General features: G+C 46.3%; 1 protein-coding gene across 3 annotated transcripts in view; it reads left to right on the forward strand.

Moving 5' to 3' along the window:
- dock4b (dedicator of cytokinesis 4b) overlaps positions 1 to 18,409 on the forward strand; it is a 103,811-nt gene that overhangs the window by 28,227 nt on the left and 57,175 nt on the right. For all 3 annotated transcript variants that reach the window (XM_061806845.1, XM_061806846.1, XM_061806848.1), the window contains 9 exons: positions 738 to 778; positions 889 to 1,041; positions 2,454 to 2,602; positions 3,044 to 3,128; positions 9,892 to 10,043; positions 12,230 to 12,311; positions 12,383 to 12,443; positions 12,978 to 13,110; positions 13,197 to 13,285. In XM_061806845.1, the coding sequence (XP_061662829.1) occupies positions 738 to 778; positions 889 to 1,041; positions 2,454 to 2,602; positions 3,044 to 3,128; positions 9,892 to 10,043; positions 12,230 to 12,311; positions 12,383 to 12,443; positions 12,978 to 13,110; positions 13,197 to 13,285 (945 nt within the window). The remainder of the gene's footprint in view (positions 1 to 737; positions 779 to 888; positions 1,042 to 2,453; positions 2,603 to 3,043; positions 3,129 to 9,891; positions 10,044 to 12,229; positions 12,312 to 12,382; positions 12,444 to 12,977; positions 13,111 to 13,196; positions 13,286 to 18,409) is intronic.

The raw sequence follows: 18,409 nt of genomic DNA on the forward strand, positions 1-18,409 counted from the left end.
GGTGTCAAACTCAAGGACCCGGGGGCCAGACGCGGCCCGCTACATGATTTTTATGAGGGCCGCGAAACCAAATCATGCGGATCAATTTCTGTGATTCTTGTTCAAATCTGTACTAAAATTTCAAATTGTCATGTCATAAATGATGACGTTGAGATCTTGCAAGCATTTTTTTTGTGTTCCCAAACATCAACGTGTGTGTTTCTTTCGGCTTGTCCCTTTCGGGGGGTCGCCACAGCGTGTCATCTCAGATGAACGCATATATACGTTTGGCACAATTTTTAACGCCGGATGCCCTTCCTGACGCAACCCTTCTCAGGGAGTGGAGGCCCCAGTGGGATACGAACCCACAACCCCTGGTTTACCAAACCAAACCAGTGCTCTAACCACTGAGCTACGAGGCCTCTTCCCAAACATCAACAATCGTTTAAAAAAAAACACATTTACCCTTGATTTCTGATTCCAAAACTAGTTGATAAATGATTTTCTTGGTTTCAGTCATAATAGCCCTCTGACAGAAGCCATAACTACAATGTGGCCCGCGATAAAAATGAGTTTGACACATCTGCCTTAGACTATTCACGATTTTACACATCAAGCTTCGGTGTTAAACTCAAGGCCCCGGGGTCATATATGGTCCACAACATCATTTCCCATGGCCCGCTCGAGCAAATCATGTGCAATTATGTATTGCCGTTGTCTCAGCGAGGAAAATAACAACTCGCACTTGGTCTCTGCAGGCTGGTACCGAGGATTCATCTTGAAGAATCCGAACGTGAAGGTAGCTCGATCTTTGGGCCGCCATTTTCGGGGATAGCGGGCTCACATTTAACTGCTAATTAACATGTACCACTCGTCGAGCTTGTTCACGTGTGTTTCGGTGCCGTACAGGGTATATTCCCGTCCGGTTACATCCACCTGAAGAACGCCCATGTCAAGAATAAAGGGCAATTCGAGACGGTCATCCCCGTTGAGGACTCGGTCATCACAGAAATGACTTCGACGCTGCGGGACTGGGGGGCCATGTGGAAGCAGCTCTACGTGGTAACACTTCTTTTTCAAAACGAACACTTCAAGGGGAAATTCACTCATGTAATATGTACTCGATTTTGACAATGTGATGTTAAATCCTCTCATTTCAGAGTGTTTTTAGAACATTTTTCTCGAAAATTAGGAATTTTCTGCGGCGCTGCCATTTTTGCGAGTCACATGACCCACGTGGACGGATGTGACGTGTTACGTGCCCTTCTTACATGGGACACCATTTATGCCCAGTGCTGATTTTCTCGGATTTATCCTCATCTGATGAAGAAATGGCTGTATCGGTTGATCGGGAAGACGGAGGAATACTTCCATCCAGATTTGAAGCTGTGGCTGTAAAAGTTGAATATTCGGATGGTTCTGACGAGGGAACTCCGCCCGCGAGTCAAGCTTCGGCGGCGGCGGAGGCCTTTAGCCGAGCGTCAGCGTCCGAAGCTCGGCTAAAGGCCTCTGTTGACGAAGCTCGGCTAACGGCCTCCCCGGTCGCCGAAGCTCGGCTAAACGCTTCCGCCGCCGCCGAAGCTCAGCTAAAGGCCTCCGCCAAAGCTCGGCTAAAGGCCTCCGCTGGCGAACCTCGGCTAAACACTTTCGCCGCCGCCGAAGCTCGGCTAAAGGCCACCGCCGAAGATGGGCTAAGGGCCTCCCCTGACGTCGACCAACCGCCGGAGCTCGCTCGTCAGACTCTGCGACATTCCCATCTGAAGGACCATCCGCGACTGCCGCCCCAGAGTTCCCAGGGGCCTTTGTTTCCGCACTTATGTCTCGCGTAGGCCTCCGGGTAGTCAGACTCCGCGTCGTTCCACCAGAAGAACCATCCGAATGTTCAACATTAATTACAGCCACAGGTTCAAATCTGTATGGAAGTGTTCCTCCGTCTTCCCGATCAACCGATACTGCTATTTCTTCATCAGATGAGGATAAATACAAGAAATCGGCCCTGGGCATAAATGGTGTCCCGTGTAATCGAGCCTTTGTTGCGGCACGGTACACGTCATATCCACCCACGTAGGTCATGTGACTCGCGAAAATGGCAGCGCCCCCGAAAATCCCTAATTGTCGATAAAAATCGGAACTTTTGGATACATTGTTAACGCAAAACAGTTGATTTCCCCTTTAACGCAGCTTTTATTCCGACAAAGACGCTTCTATTTGACCCCGTTCGTTTCCATCGGCAAAAGCGATTTTACCCGCGTTCATTAGGTCGATTGATTATGTTTGTGACCCATTAAGTTATCTGGGGCGCCGCTTAAACTGAGCCGACGAATACTTCCACATCGGAGCGCGTACATTCGCGACTGAACCGCGGCCGGCACGCCGAGGCTCACTTGCACAAATCCCTTTCAAAAGTTGTGGAGCGATTCATATTTTCCGCCGGGCTTGTTTCCCACGATCCCACGTCTTCTCCCGTCCCGCAGAAGAACGAAGGGGACTTGTTTCACCGGCTTTGGCACGTGATGAATGAAATCCTGGACCTGAGGAGGCAGGTGCTGGTGGGCCACCTCACCCACGACCGCATGCGGGACGTCAAACAGCACATCACGGCCCGGTTGGACTGGGGTAACGAGTGAGTTGAAAAGACGGTTGCTCTCCCTTTTACTTTGTTTTCGTTGTCACTTGAAGTGCACACTCCCATCTTCCTCCCGTCTATTTTTCTTTCTTTTTAATCGCCACAGGGCGTGAAATAAATGATCGATAAAACAAGTCTCTTTCTTTGGACCCTTCACGCTATATTCCGTGACAACCCCGTCTGGGTCTTCCCGGGACATTTGTGGCTAAAATGGTAAAAAAAATAAACATTTGAAGGGTGCAAACACTGGTCGGAATATTTTAGCCAATCAGATGCGTGAAGAAAGTCATTTCAGGAAAAGGCGTGAGAACAGCAATCGTGATTTGGGGTCATTCGGGGTCACGGGGTTCATCCCCAGCTAATAAACATTCACCCTCACCACCTTCTATTTATTAATCGGCTCAGTTTTTATTTGATTTTTTGACTCTCTCTTTGCAGGCAGTTGGGTTTGGACCTGGTCCCAAGACAAGAGTTCAGCATGGTGGACCCAGATGAAATCAGTGTGACGGAACTCTACAGACTGGTGAGTCATAATTCCCCATTTGGTCCTGCAAAACGCTGCGGTTTTCCATTCTACGGTACTTCTTGTTCACTGTAATTTTGTTGCTGTTACGCTGTTATGAATGCGTACCGGTTAACCCGCCATCCACATTTGGAAAGGAACTGCAAGAACTGTAGAGTACAAAAAACGTGAGCATACCGACGATGACTGGGTGGACATATTTTGCTAATGTTGGCATCTAACGAGTGCATGATGGACCTAATGTGTTTTGAGCTAGCAAATTGACTGTGTGTTGGTTAGCAAATACATTTTGAAGTTTTTTGCATCGGTTGGATCAGAATGGACCGGTGAAGCCACCGTCCACATTTGGAAAGGAAAAAGCAAGAACTGTAGTGTACAAATAAACATGAGCATGCCGACGATGACTGGGTGGACATTTTTGGCTAATGTTAGCATTAAATGAGCGCATGATGGATCGAGTGTGGTTTGAGTTAGCAAGTTTACTGTGTGCTGGTTAGCAAATACATTTCAAAGTTGCAGGTTTTTTGGATCGGTTGAGTCAAAATGGACCGGTTTAGCCACCATCCACATTTGGAAAGGAACTGCAAGTAATGTACAAAAAACGTGAGCATGCCGACGATGACCGGGTGGACATTTTTGGCTAATGTTAGCATTTAACGAGCGCATGATGGACCTAACTTGGTTTGAGCTAGCAAGTTGACTGCGTGCTGGTTAGCATATACATTTCAAAGTTGCAAGTTTTGGCTAATGTGAGCATTTAACGACCGCATGATGGACCTAAAGTGGTTTGAGTTCGCAATTTGACTGTGTGCTGGTTTGCAAATACATTTCGAAGTTGCAAGTTTTTTTTTGCATCGGTTGGATCACAATGGACTGGTGAAGCCACCATCCACATTTAGAAAGGCAGTGTACAAAAACCGTGAGCATTCCGATGAAGACTAGGTGGACATTTTTAGCCAATGTTAGCATTTAATGAGCGGATGATGGAACTAACGTTTAAGCCACCATCCACATTTGGAAAGGAACCGCAAGAACTGTAGTGTACAAAAAAACGTGAGCATGCCGAAGATGACTGGGTGGACATTTTTGGCTAATGTTAGCATTTAACGAGCGCATGATGGACCTAATGTGTTTTGAGCTAGCAAGTTGACTGTATGCTGGCTAGCAAATACATTTCAAAGTTTTGGTTAATGTTAGCATTTAACAAGCGCATAATGGACCTAGCCTGGTTTGAGTTAGCAAGAAAAGAAAAGGAACTGCAAGAACTATATTGTACAGAAAACGTGAGCATGCCGGCAATGACTGAGAGGACATTTTGGGTTAATGTTAGCATTTAACAAGCGTATGAATGACCTAACGTGGTTTGAGTTAGCATGTTTACTGTGTGCTGGTTAGCAAATACATTTCGAAGTTGCAGGGTTTTTTGCACCAGTTGGATCAGAATGGTCTGGTTAAGCCACCATCCACATTTAGAAAGGCAGTGTACAAAAACCGTGAACATTCCGATGAAGACTGGGTGGACGTTTTTAGCCAATGTTAGCATTTAATGAGCGCATGATGGAACTAACGTTTAAGCCACCATCCACATTTGGAAAGGAACTGCAAGAACTCTAGCGTGGAAAAAATGTAAGCATGTCGACGATGACTGGGTGGACATTTTCGGTTAATGTTAGCATTTAACAAGCGTATGAATGACCTAACGTGGTTTGAGTTAGCATGTTTACTGTGTGCTGGTTAGCAAATACATTTCGAAGTTGCAGGGTTTTTTGCACCAGTTGGATCAGAATGGTCTGGTTAAGCCACCATCCACATTTAGAAAGGCAGTGTACAAAAACCGTGAACATTCCGATGAAGACTGGGTGGACGTTTTTAGCCAATGTTAGCATTTAATGAGCGCATGATGGAACTAACGTTTAAGCCACCATCCACATTTGGAAAGGAACTGCAAGAACTCTAGCGTGGAAAAAATGTAAGCATGTCGACGATGACTGGGTGGACATTTTTGGCTAATGTTAGCATTTAACAAGCGTATGAATGACCTAACGTGGTTTGAGTTAGCATGTTTACTGTGTGCTGGTTAGCAAATACATTTCGAAGTTGCAGGGTTTTTTTGCACCAGTTGGATCAGAATGGTCTGGTTAAGCCACCATCCACATTTAGAAAGGCAGTGTACAAAAACCGTGAACATTCCGATGAAGACTGGGTGGACGTTTTTAGCCAATGTTAGCATTTAATGAGCGCATGATGGAACTAACGTTTAAGCCACCATCCACATTTGGAAAGGAACTGCAAGAACTCTAGCGTGGAAAAAATGTAAGCATGTCGACGATGACTGGGTGGACATTTTTGGCTAATGTTAGCATTTAACGAGAGCATGATGGAGCTAACATGGTTTGAGCTAGCAAGTTGACTGTGTGCTGGTTAGCATCTACATTTTAAAGTTTTTTTTTTTGCATCGGTTGGATCAGAATGGACACGTAGAACTTGACGACACCGAGCTACGTACAATGCAGTCCTCCTGGGTTTTCTCTTCGGACCGGGTCGCCGTATGTTGTCGTCACCGGAGGCTTCCCGTCAAGATCAAAACGCCGCCCTTCAGAATTCCAAAACTCTTTTCAAGGCGCTTGAATCGAAAAGTCATATGAGCGCGAGTTTCGTCCCAAAAAAAAAGCCGGCGCTTTATTGATTTTTTGAAACTGATCCCTGCGTTTATTCCCGCGCCCTCCCCTGCTTCTCCTTCACATCTTCTGAGAGCGCCGTTACCCTGGCAACCACCTCTCAGATCCACTGTGGGGAAAATTCTACCTTACGAGCACGCCGAGCGAGATCACTTTCTTCTCACCGGGGTAATTGAAGCGCTTAATCCATCTGTTTCTCTCTTTTTGTTGTCGTCGGCGGCGACGGCGGCGCAAACAAAAGCCGGCGCAGCAGGACGCGAGCGACAATGGACCTCCCGCGAAATTGGCTTTCGCAAAACGAGCGCTTTCCACGAAGGCGGGACGAGATAAAGGTCCGGGGGGTGGGGGGTGGGGGGCATTCAGACGCGACGGTCCGCACCCGGGCCGGGCGGATCTTGTTTTGGAGAGGATTTCAAATGTGGATTTTGCCACAGTGGGGTGGATTAATTAAATTGCGATGGGGATCACGTGTGTTAGAAAGGGGTGTGGGCGGGGGGGGGGGGGGGGGGGTGTTATTGTAGGAACATGATGGCTGTATTGCTTCTAGGAATGATTAGAGGCTACCGACTGGAGCATAAAAGCTAGGAAGGGGGGCATGGCTATTGGCAATGTCGGCCATATTTTCGACTGGGGGGAGAAAAAGCCAAAAGGTGCGATCGTTTCTGGCACTTTCTGTTGCTCCTCGGAAATTGCGCCTAATTGGACGAGGGAAACGGCATATTCCGGACCAACAGATGGATTCGAAATGTCCCCCAGTGACCTCGGACCGCCGTGTTTCCGCCGAGCTCGACGAGCGAGTCCCACTTCCTCAAGCGCATCGTGGGCGGACACTGGTGTCAAACTCGAGGCCCGGGGGCCAGACCCGGCCCGCCACATGGTTTTATGTGATGATGGCGTGTATCAAATTCCATGTTTTTTTGTTTAAATCTGTACCAAAATTTAAAATTGGGAAAATCATAAATGAAAAAAAATGCATTTCTGTATTATCGAACAACAATAGTTGAAAAACCCATTCCCCTTGATTTATGATTGCCAAACTATCCATCCATTTTCTTAGCCACTTATCCTCACAAGGGTCACGGGGAGTGCTGGAGCCTATCCCAGGTGTCAACGGGCAGGATGCGGGGTACACCCTGAACTGGTTGCCAGCCAATCGCAGGGCACATCGAGACAAACAGCCGCACTCACAATCACACTTTGGGCCAATTTTAGAGTGTCCAATTAATGTTGCAAATTTTTGGGATGTGGGAGGAAACCGGAGCACCCAGAGAAAAACCACACGCACCCACGGTGAGAACAGGCAAACTCCACACAGGGAGCACCGGGATTGAACCCGGATCCTCAGCACTGCGAGCCCAACGCTTTCCAGCTGCTCCACCGTGCGGCCAATTCCGAAACTAGTTCATAAATTTCACGTGTCAATATCATGAGGCGATTAAAGATTTTTATGCTTTCCCAGTCGTAACGATCCCTCTGAGGGACAGCGTAACTACAACGTGGCCCGCGACAAAACTGAGTTTTATTTATATTATTTATCATTCATATTTATTATTTATTTAAAGAAAACATCACAGAGGTCTCAGTGGATGATTTGTTTTCACCATCTTTTTATGTTTGTTTTTGTGTGAGTTGCAATTGAAGTCTTGCTGTAACTGCGCGTTTTTATTTATTGAAAAAAACAACACAAAACATCATTCAGTAAAAAAAAAAAAAAAAAAACATAAAATTAAATAACCTAGATTAAAATGAAATAGATGAATTCCTTAGATTAAAAAAAAAAGATTAAATGCTTAACAATAATCAGGTTTAAAATGGGGAAAAAGTGTATGGAAAACAATAACAAAAAAAACGTTGATTTCGCGTTTGTCAAAGATGTCAAATTTAATGTTGTACAGCTACAATGTTGATTTTGTTGTTGTTGTTTTTTTACGGAGTGCATAAAAATAAATAATCGGTCTATAAAGGGCAAGCAAGGGGGTGATCATTTTAAAGTTAAAAACACCTTTGCCCCCCCCCTCCAAAAAAATCTAATTAATCACATCTTCTGTCCTCATTTTCTTGCCTCTTTTCTCTCCTCTCGCCATATCTACGCTGGTATACAAGTGAACGCGGAATCCACATTTGGCAGCGAATCTATGGAGCCATCTGGTGCTTTGTGTGTGTGTGTGTGTGTGTGTGTGTGTGTGTGTGTGTGGTGTGTGTGTGTGTGTGTGTGTGTGTGTGTGAAACACTCGAGTGTGGCAGCGTGAAACCAAGTTGCTGTTACGTCACCTCGCGAACGATGTGAGAGGCTTCCGTGTTGAACTTTGCCGCGTACGAACGTCTTCAAATAGCGCAAGCCGAGCGTTCGATGCACAGTGAAGAAAATAAGTATTTGAACACCCTGCGATATTGCAAGTTCTCCCACTTAGAGATCATGGAGGGGTCTGAAATTGTCATCGTAGGTGCATCTCCACTGTGAGAGAGATCATCTAAAACTAAAAATCCAGAGAACACAATGTATGATTTTTTAATAAATAAATATATGATATAATATAATAAGTATTTGAACACCTGTCTATCAGCTAGAATTCTAAACCCTCAAAGAACTGTTAGTCCGCCTTTAAAAGTCCACCTCCGCTCCATGGATGATCCTGAATCAGATGCACCTGTGTGAGGTCGGTAGCGGCATAAAGACACCTGTCCACCCCGTACAATCACTAAGACTGGATGCTAACATGGCCAAGACCAAAGAGCTGTCCAAAGACACCAGAGAAAAAATTGTTCAACTCCACATGGGTGGAAAGGGCTACGGAGAAATTGCCAAGCAGCTTGGTGGAAAAAAGCTCCATTGGTGGAGCAATCATTCGAAAATGGAAGAAGCTCAACATGACGGTCAATCTCAATCGGAGTGGAACCCCATGCGAGATATCACCTCGTGGGGTCTCAATGATCCAGTCCAAAACTACATGACAGGACTTGGTCAATGGGCTGAAAAGAGGTGGGACCACCGTTTCCAGGGTGACTGTTGGTAATACACAAAGACGTCATGGTTTGAAATCATGCAAGGCACGGGAGGTTCCCCTTCTTAAACCAGCACATGTCAAGGCCTGCCAATGACCATTTGGATGTTACAGAGGAGGAGTCATGGGAGAAGGTTTTGTGGTCAGATGAGACCAAAATGGAACTTTTTGATCATAATTACACTATCAGTGTTTGGAGGAAGACGAATGATGAGTTCCATCCCAAGAACACCATCCCTACTGTGAAGCATGGGGGTGGTAGCATCATGATTTGAGGGTGTTTTTCCACACATGGGACAAGACGACTGCACTGTATTAATCTCTAAGTCACAGCATTGAAGATGGATCGTGTCTGGGCCTTTCAACATGACAATGACCCGAAGCACAGAACCAGGAAAACCAAGGAGTGGCTCCGTAAGAAGCTTATCAAGGTTCTGGTGTGGCCTAGCCAGTCTCCAGACTTAAACCCAATAGAAAATCTTTGGAGGGAGCTGAAACTCTGTGTTTCTCAGTGTAAGCCCAGAAACCTGTCTGATCTTAAGATCTGTGTGGAGGAGTGGGTCAAAATCCCTCCAGCAATGTATTTGCAGATGTATCACACAAATAAATCGTTAAAAAAAATCATACATTGTGATTTCTGGATTTTTCTTTTGAGATTATCTCTCTCACAGTGGACATGCACCTCCGATGAAAATTTCAGACCCCTCCGTGATTTCTAAGTGGGAGAACTTGCAATATAACAAGGTGTTCAAATACTTAATTTCTTCACTGTGTCCGATAACCGAATGGGAATTTTCAAGCTATACCGTTCAGGTGATTTAAAAAAAAAAAAAATAAAGTCTCCTATTCGCGCGGGAATACGTTTTCTACTTAAGCACACAAAGTCATTTGTTAAATACATTTGTCAAATGCGATTGGGAAGATTGTTTGATTGCACTGTTGGAGGATTTACATCTTATAGATTTAGCTTTGTTACCCGCTCCAAATCAATCCTTTTGTAGACTTAAATGTTTGTTTTTCCCTCCACGCCTGTCTTGGAAAATTGATTTCACGTCGCCTTGTTTTGTTTCCTCCCTTTTCCAGATGGAGCACCGGCATCGCAAGAAGGAAACGCCGACGCCCGCCAGCACCCATCACTTGTTCGTCCACGTCAAAAGTCTGATGAGCGCCAACCTGGGGGAGGAGCTCGAGGTCTTCTTCCACATATACGACGGGCGGGAGAATCGGCCACTTAGGTACGGACTGACTCATCGGGGGGGGGGGGGGTAGGGTCTTAGCCGCGTATACACCAAATACATTAAGTACTTCAAGTGGGTACGCCTCCATTACATTATGCGCCTCCGCTTTTTAAGTAATATCCACCTCGCGCTAGTTTTGCTCCATCCTCACGACGGGGGGAACTCTGTACAAATGAGATCTGATATGAATCGGGATCACTTCTAGCAGAGAGTCATGGGGGGAAAAAAATGGAAATTGTTTCCATTTCCAGTTCATTTTCATGCCCGGTGCCACTTACGGTACTGTATATTACCTGGAATATACTGTGCAATGAACATGACAATAATTGATCCGATTCCGGAGCATTGTACGTCTTATTTGATATGCCGAAGCAAAACTGTATCCTCTGTAATTTTGGTTATTATCCAGAAAACTGGAAAATGGCGAGATATAATCTCTTAATTAAAACAATTCGAAACTATTGTTATTACACTTACTGTTGTTAGTTACATTGTTATTACAACACCATGACAATGTCCAGGTTATTTCTGTTAAATTCCCATATTTCAAGTGTATGTGACTTTGAATCACTTGTCTTCGAGGAATTGGGAGGGGGGACAAAAAAAATCCAACCATGGCACCTTGCCAACGTTGTCTCTCGCTGTCTGGCGGCGCTTGTAAACAGACGCACACATTTACACTGGGCCGCCTTGGCGACGCGCCATTTCCCTGCTTGACTCCCGAGCTGGCGCTTTCTACGTGTCACCGACCAGATGGGGGTCCGACCCGCCGTTTCGGTACCGTGCCAGCGCCGCCCGTTCCCTTCGCACCGCGCCGTTTTCTTTGTGTGCAGGGAGGCCTTTTTGCGGCGCAACTCATTCTCACCCCAGCCTCTCCATCATACTACATTTTGACCCCCCCCCCCCCCCACACACACACACACGGTGGTTCACTTCCGCCGACGCTGCCGGCTAATACAACGGACCACTCCCCTCCCCCACTCCTCCGTCGGGCGAGCGCGCGTCTCCAAATGCAATTATCGATATAAGGAGAGGCGACGGCGAGTCCTCGGCGGGCCCAGAGGGGAGGGAACCCGGCCATTCACGTTGTGTTAATAAGAGTGCTGATAGAGTGAGATAAGGTCCCACTGGGTGGTGTTTTTTTTTTTTTTTGGGGGGGGGGGGGAGCTCTTAGCTCGGGTGATCAACACGCTGCGGTTGTGAGCGACTGCTGGCAAGGGAAGGGGATAAAAATCTGTTTTCGTGCGTGTGCACTAGAAGCTGTTAATTGACAGTCTTAACAATAGAGCGATAATTAAAGCAGTCTCGCGCCGGGTACGCACGAGGCCGCATCGGGTCGCGTAAAAGCCGTGGAAAGTTACAGGAGGGCGGCTAACGAGGAGCAACCATATCTATGTTTAATTCAAGAGCGAAAATCAAATGTGTGACGCTAATAAAACCGAAGCTAAAAAGCTACATTGGACTTGTCCAAGTCTAAATCACATCTGAAGGCGAATAACTTTTTGCCAAAATATCTTCAAAATCCACCAGCTGGTTTGTTCGACCAAAGAACTGGTTCTGAAAATCCATCTGGGGATGAGCAGACACAAGGCAGGAACGCTTAAACGTACCTTCTGTTCGTCGTCGGCCGTCTTGTACTGGACAAAAAAAACGCGTTAGTCTGAAATTTGTTGACACTTCTGCATCCTAAGTTAGCTTTGCGCCCTTGTCCGAGTGGCTCGGACCGCGAGCCTCGTCAGCGAGTTGGCTCGTTGTCAGGCGCCGCGGCGCATTACAAGGGTTTCTGTCCGCTTATCGGGCCAACTGTGAAAGTCACCTAAGTGGATTAGCGCCCTCGGCCTCGCCAGGCCCCAGCAGGATGCCTCCGTTGCTTCTTACTCTATTTTTTATTTCTCCGGGCGGCACTGCGAATGTGAGCCGTCCTCGCTGGTTTTTGCCCGTCATGCGCTTAATTTTCCGGTCATTTGTCGTGATTTTGAAAGCGATCCTCATGCGTTTTCCCCAGATCGAGTTTGTCCGACGCCAAAATTGCGAACACTCTCCGTTTTGTCGAGCTTCTCCGTCGGCAATCCGGTCGCCTCGATTGCGTACATTAACAATTAACGTCTTCGCTCTTACCGAGCGCTTCAAAATGTCACCGTTTGCTGATCCCGTTTGTCTCCGCTCTCTTTCACCGGGCGCAGCGAAAGGTTCTTTGTCAGGCTGAATAAAAGCGGCCTGCCCAAGTCGCCGGAAAAGACGGAGCGACAGTGCACGCTGTTTGTGGTAAGTGGTGAGCGCGAGCCGTCGTCAATCCGTAGCCAAATGTGTCAAAAAGGATCTCTTGTTCCCGTCAGGATCTGGGAAGCAGCGATCTACGAAAAGACGTCTACATTGTCGTGCACATCATAAGAATAGGTGAGCTAGCGCTGTCTTTTTAGACTACATGGAGTCCTCGAGTTAACAGTCTAAACATAAAACGATTCAACTTTACAACGCCTGTTTTCGTTCGCCATTTTGTCTAGCTAATGTGCGTTGCGCTTGTCCGTGTTTCCGCGCCGGGAGTATCTTCGCATTTTTCGGCATTTAGCAACGCTTCCGCAGCCAAAAGACAATCTATTACCGTGGAAACGAAGCTTGAGATCATAAAAACATCGGAGAAAGGAGAGACACCGACGAACATCGGTAGAGAGCTCGGCTTCAGACGGTCGACCGTGGTGACAGTTGTTCGAGACAAAGTCTGTATTTTAGCACATCTCCTATATCGGATCCAGTGATAACAAAACCAAGTTCTTCGATGCTTGTTGAGATTGTGAGACGACTTACGTTATGGATTGAGGACCAGCACAGGAACGGAACTCGTTCGTAACCCGAGGACTCCCTGTATATGTTTTTATTTTTGGGTGTACGGAAACCGTGCAAACAGCTTAACGTATCCCCGCTCTTGCGCAGGGAGAATGGCCGCCGGAGAGAAGAAGAACCAGTGCAGCGTCCAGTACCGGCGTCCGTTCGGCTGCGCCGTCGTCAGCATCGCCGATTTGCTCACGGCCGACTCCAAGGACGACCACCTCCTCAAGGTTTACGCGTAAGTCCTACTCCGGGGAATCGACGACATTTCGCCGCCGCCTTTCATCTCACGATTGATAATATTCTGTTTTTGTGTTTACGTAGATGTAACACGGAAAGTGAGTGGTACCAGATCCACGAAAACATCATCAAAAAGGCCAATTCCAGATATAACCTGTCCGGATCCAACACCGGTAAGTTGACTGTCTTGACAGGAACGTGGGGTACATCGGCTTCTTCTGATGGGTCCGTTGGCCCAGAAACAAGTTTTATAACGTAAAATTATACTCCCAGACCTAAAAACACCGGCCCGTTAAACTTATCAATGGTGTTAAGATGCGTTTTTATCTGACTTTCACCAAATTATACCGCGGCATCATAAATAGCGTGCCCCCGGATCCGTCGGTTTCCGGTCAGTCTGAGTCACATGGGTACTCAGTTCTTCTTTCCGGGGGCGCAATTTAAAAGCCTTACATAGCTGTCTCCACAGGAAGCCCGCGAGTGGTTGCGAAACGCATGCACACGATCCGTATAAATAGCCGCGTACGCACGCAACCGCGGACGACAACATCAGCCGTCTCCCGTGGCAACAGGCTGGCCGGAGACGTGAAAGAGATTCTAACCCGAGATTGCCTTTGAGAATCGAAGACGACGACTGTGCCGCGTCGTTGTCACGCTGGGGAAGTTTGACGACCGTGAAGCGGGGGGAGGATGTCTTCAGAACCAACCGGACGGATTCCCTGAGTCAGCATCTCTTTCCACGTGCCCCCCCCCCCCCCGCTCCCCCCTGAGGACAAATAATTCAGTCACAAGAACACGAGACTGGTGATTCATCAAGAGTCGTCCCTCTAATGCAGTTCTCCTCAAAGTCACGGTCTGAGCGTTATCTGATGTCATAGAGCGGCGATAATGGCGATAACTCGTTCGTCACGTTAACGGCGTGGTGTAAATCGAGATCGGGTGATTTATTTATCCATGGATGACAAATAAAGTGAGTTACAATCTATTGTCGCGCGTCTCCGAGGAACAACCGCGGATTGTTGTGCTTGTATCAGCCTTGTTTCCACGCATGCGGTGAATTATTTTACCGCATCCCTGGGGGTGGCGATCGCAGTTATTTAAGGCAGCAAGCGGTCATATTAAGATGACGCTGTTTATTTTGCCATCTGCCGCTGGGTGAATGCACCAAAGCTGCCTCATCCTGGCACTTGAGGGCACAGGTCCCTCTGGTGTATTGCAACAACACGTTAGCCAAACGTGACACGTCATTTTCGGATATCCAAATGTAAAGATATTTTGTCATAGAAAACAATTAATTCATTTGTATAAAAAATTTATAATATAATAATTAAAAATTATTTATTCATTTATTTAGAAACAATTAGAACCTTTAACAACTGCAAATAATTCAAATACCCACATCAGAAAAAAAAAAATATATATATATATATTTTTTTTAAAGCGGGCCATGTCTTTACCGTTATTGATCAAATCATATGAAAATGAACTATATGTATTCCAAATTACCGTACCGTACAAATTACCCGGTTACAAGCCTCACCGAATACATTTGTAAAGGAAATACCATTTGGTACATACATACGCCGCAGCGGTGTAAAAGCCGCAAGTGCCCACATTGAAACACGAGATATTTACCACGAAAGAGGGTACACAGAAAGAGTTTAACGCTAGCATGGCGCCAACTCTAGTGCTAACACTATCACTAATGCTAGCGCTAACCCCGATAGAGGTTTAAATCTTAAACGGTGTTCAATATTGTTGTAGTATTTAACATTATTTTAAGCCACTGGAACCTTATGTACGGTTTGAAAATGAACATCACGTTTAATGATAGAGAGGAAACTGTATTTAAATGTTTCATCTTAAAATGTACTTAATCCATATACCGTAATTCCCAGCCTATAGAGCGCACCTAAGGCTCACTGAGTACATTTGTAAAGGAAATACCATTTGGTACATACATACGCCGCAGCGGTGTAAAAGCCGCAAGTGCCCAGATTGAAACACGAGATATTTAGCAAGAAAGAGGGTACACAGAAAAAGTTTAATGCTAGCGCGGCGCTAACGCTAGCCCCGTGCTAAAGCTAGCGCTAACGCTGACAGGGCTGGTTAAAATAAAACTTACCGGTAAATATCACTGGGACGCAGCAGTAACACAGCAGCAACACGCTAGGCCAGCACTAACGCTAGCGCAGCGCTAACAGGGCCGCTAAAAGTCACTCCGTCGGCCTCGAGTGGCCCCCTTGCGGCCGTTAGGAAAAAATGCACAAATTACCGCATAAACCGCAGGGTTGAAAGCGTGTGAAAAAAGTCGCGGCTTGTCGGCCGGAAATTATGGTAAATACTATTGTCATTTCATTTTAGAAAAAAAACCAAATACATGCTATTCACAGTTGCGCGGGGGGGGGGGGGGGGGTTAGACGGAATCTGCATAGTTAAAGACGGCAATCCTTTCAGACCCTCACCACGTTGAGACTCTTTAATGGACCTCGCACACCCCCCGTGCATAATTTAAGACGCTTGATTTACGGCACTTAATGTCAGGGGGACAATTAAACGTGGAAGGGGGGGGGCAGTGGTGTGAGAAAATGTTGCCCGTGCGTGTCATCTTTGTTTTGGTTGGAGCGGCTCTGGCCGAGCACCAGAGAGTTCTTTCGGTTGTTGAGGACAATAAAACGGGGGGAACGGGGGGGGGAGGCGCGATGGTCGCATGTCCCGAAGTTACTCTGAGGTGTTCACATCGAAAAAAAAATCACATCTTCCGATGCGCCGAAAGGGGTTTCATAAGAGTGTTTGTGCAACGCGATGAGTCAGGCCAGGTAATTTTTTTACTTCAGCTCTCAGCTCGAGCGTGGGCGCAGGCAAGCGGGCCGTTCTGCGACGGCGGCTATGCGGTTTTGTTTTTGGATTATTATTATTATTTTTTTGTTTGCGGGATGAGGTGGCGGGCCGGGTGGGCCGAGGCCAGCGAAGGTTGCGGACGCTTTTGTCAGCCCGAATCGTAATGAGGGTCCGCTCGCTTAATTGCGTCGCCGCGGCGGCTTTCACAGATTGTCTGGCGGAGGAATAACAACTTCACCCTTTAGTTTGCATTCCCATCATGCCCCTGTGCCGCGGCGAAGACTATTAAATATACTCTTACGTAAAACCTGATGGCCTGCGTGTGGACGCCAGGCGCGGGCTGCAGAAAAATGACTCACAACCATCTTCAAAATACAAGTCCTGTCAACACAATCTGGAGTGATGCTAGCGATGCGGAATTTTGCAGTTAAAAACAAACATCTTCAGTTCCTACATTGACGCCATATTCATGTAAACATTTTCAGAAAAATACTGCAGCGCTACATTGTCTTAAAATAAGCACAAAATGAGATATTAGCACACTTGGGGCACTTATACGCAATACTCGTCCACAGTAAGCCGAACAACGTGTTATTTCTCAACTTCGACTTCTTGGATTTTTACTGCGCTCTTTTCTAGTGCTGACCTGAGAGGTCCCTCGCAGCGTGACCATTTTCATCTCACCCCCCACCCCCAACGAAAAAATAACCATCAAAAGCCTGACCTTTTTTGCACGCACTATTATTCATGCTGACATTCTAAGCTATCCCATAAGGGCAGCCTCTTGTGATTTCGAAATGTATATATATACAGTGAAGAAAATAAGTATTTGAACACCCTGCAATATTGCAAGTTCTCCCACTTAGAAAACATGGAGGGATCTGAAATGTTCATCCGAGGTGCATGTCCACTGTGAGAGAGAGAATCTAAAAAGAAAAAGCCAGATAAAAAAATGAGAAAAATACAGCAGCAAATGAGTATTTGAACAACTGTCTATCAGCTAGAATTCTGACCCTCAAAGACCTGTTAGTCCGCCTTTAAATGTCCATGTATTATCCTGAATTAGATGCACCTGTGTGAGGTCGTGAGCTGCACAAAGACACCTGTCCACCCCATGCAATCAGTAAGACTCAAACTTGTAACATGGCCAAGACCAAAGAGCTGTCCAAAGACACCAGAGAGACAAAATTGTTCAACTCCACACGGCTGGAAAGGGCTACGGAGAAATTGCCAAGAAGCTTGGTGAAAAAGGTTCCACTGTTTGACCGATCATTAGAAAATGGAAGAACCGACGCATGACGGTCAATCTCAATCGGAGAGGAGCCCTATGCAAGATATCACCTCGTGAGGTCTAAGTGATCCTTAGAAAGGTGAGGAATCAGCCCAGGACTACACGACAGGACTTGGTCAATGACCTGAAAAGAGCTGGGACCACCGTTTCCAAGGTGACTGTTGATAATACACCAAGATGTCATGGTTTGAAATCATTCATGGCACGGAAGGTTCCCCTTGCTTGAACCAGCACATGTCAAGGCCCGTCTTAAGTTTGCCAACGACCATTTGGATGATACAGAGGAGGAGTCATGGGAGAAAGTTTTATGGTCAGATGAGACCAAAATGAAACTTTTTGGTCATAATTCCACTGACTGTATTTGGAAGAAGATGAGTGATGAGTTCCATCCCAAGAACACCATCCCTACTGTGAAGCATGGGGGTGGTAGCGTCATGCTTTGGGGGTGTTTTTCTGCACATGGGACAGAACGACTGCACTGTATTAAGGAGAGGATGACCCCGGCCATGTATTGTGAGATTTTGGGGGACAACTGGTTTCCCTCAGTCAGAGTAATGAAGATAGGTCGTGGTTGGGTCTTTCAACATGACAATGACCCGAAGCACACAGCCAGGAAAACCAAGGAGTGGCTCCGTAAGAAGCATATCAAGGTTCTGGCGTGGCCGAGCCAGTCTTCAGACCTAAACCAAATACAAAATCTTTGGAGCGAACTGAAACTCTGTGTTTCTCAGCCACAGCCCAGAAACCGGTCTAATCTAGAGACGACCTGTGAGGAGGAGTGGGTCGAAATCCCTCCTGCAGTGTGTGCAAACCTGGTGAACAACTACAGGAAATGTTTTGACCTCTGTAATTGTAAACAAAGGCTACTGGACCAAATATTAACATTGGTTTTCTCAGGTGTTCAAATACTTATTTGCGGCTGTATCACACAAATAAATCATGAAAAACACTTGCACCTACGATGAAAATCCCAGACCCCTCCATGATTTCTAAGCTTGGTGTTCAAATACTTATTTTCTTCACTGTATACATATATTTTTTGCTCTTCATATGTGGAGTGGGTGTTTATTCACACAAACACAACCTCAACGCTTTGTGGTTATTCATGGAGGTGTCAGGTTTGCCGCACTTGCCAATAACAACACTTCTTTTTCTTTTTTTAAAA

The sequence above is a fragment of the Syngnathoides biaculeatus genome, chromosome 20, assembly GCF_019802595.1.
Source record: "Syngnathoides biaculeatus isolate LvHL_M chromosome 20, ASM1980259v1, whole genome shotgun sequence".
NCBI lineage: Eukaryota > Metazoa > Chordata > Actinopteri > Syngnathiformes > Syngnathidae > Syngnathoides > Syngnathoides biaculeatus.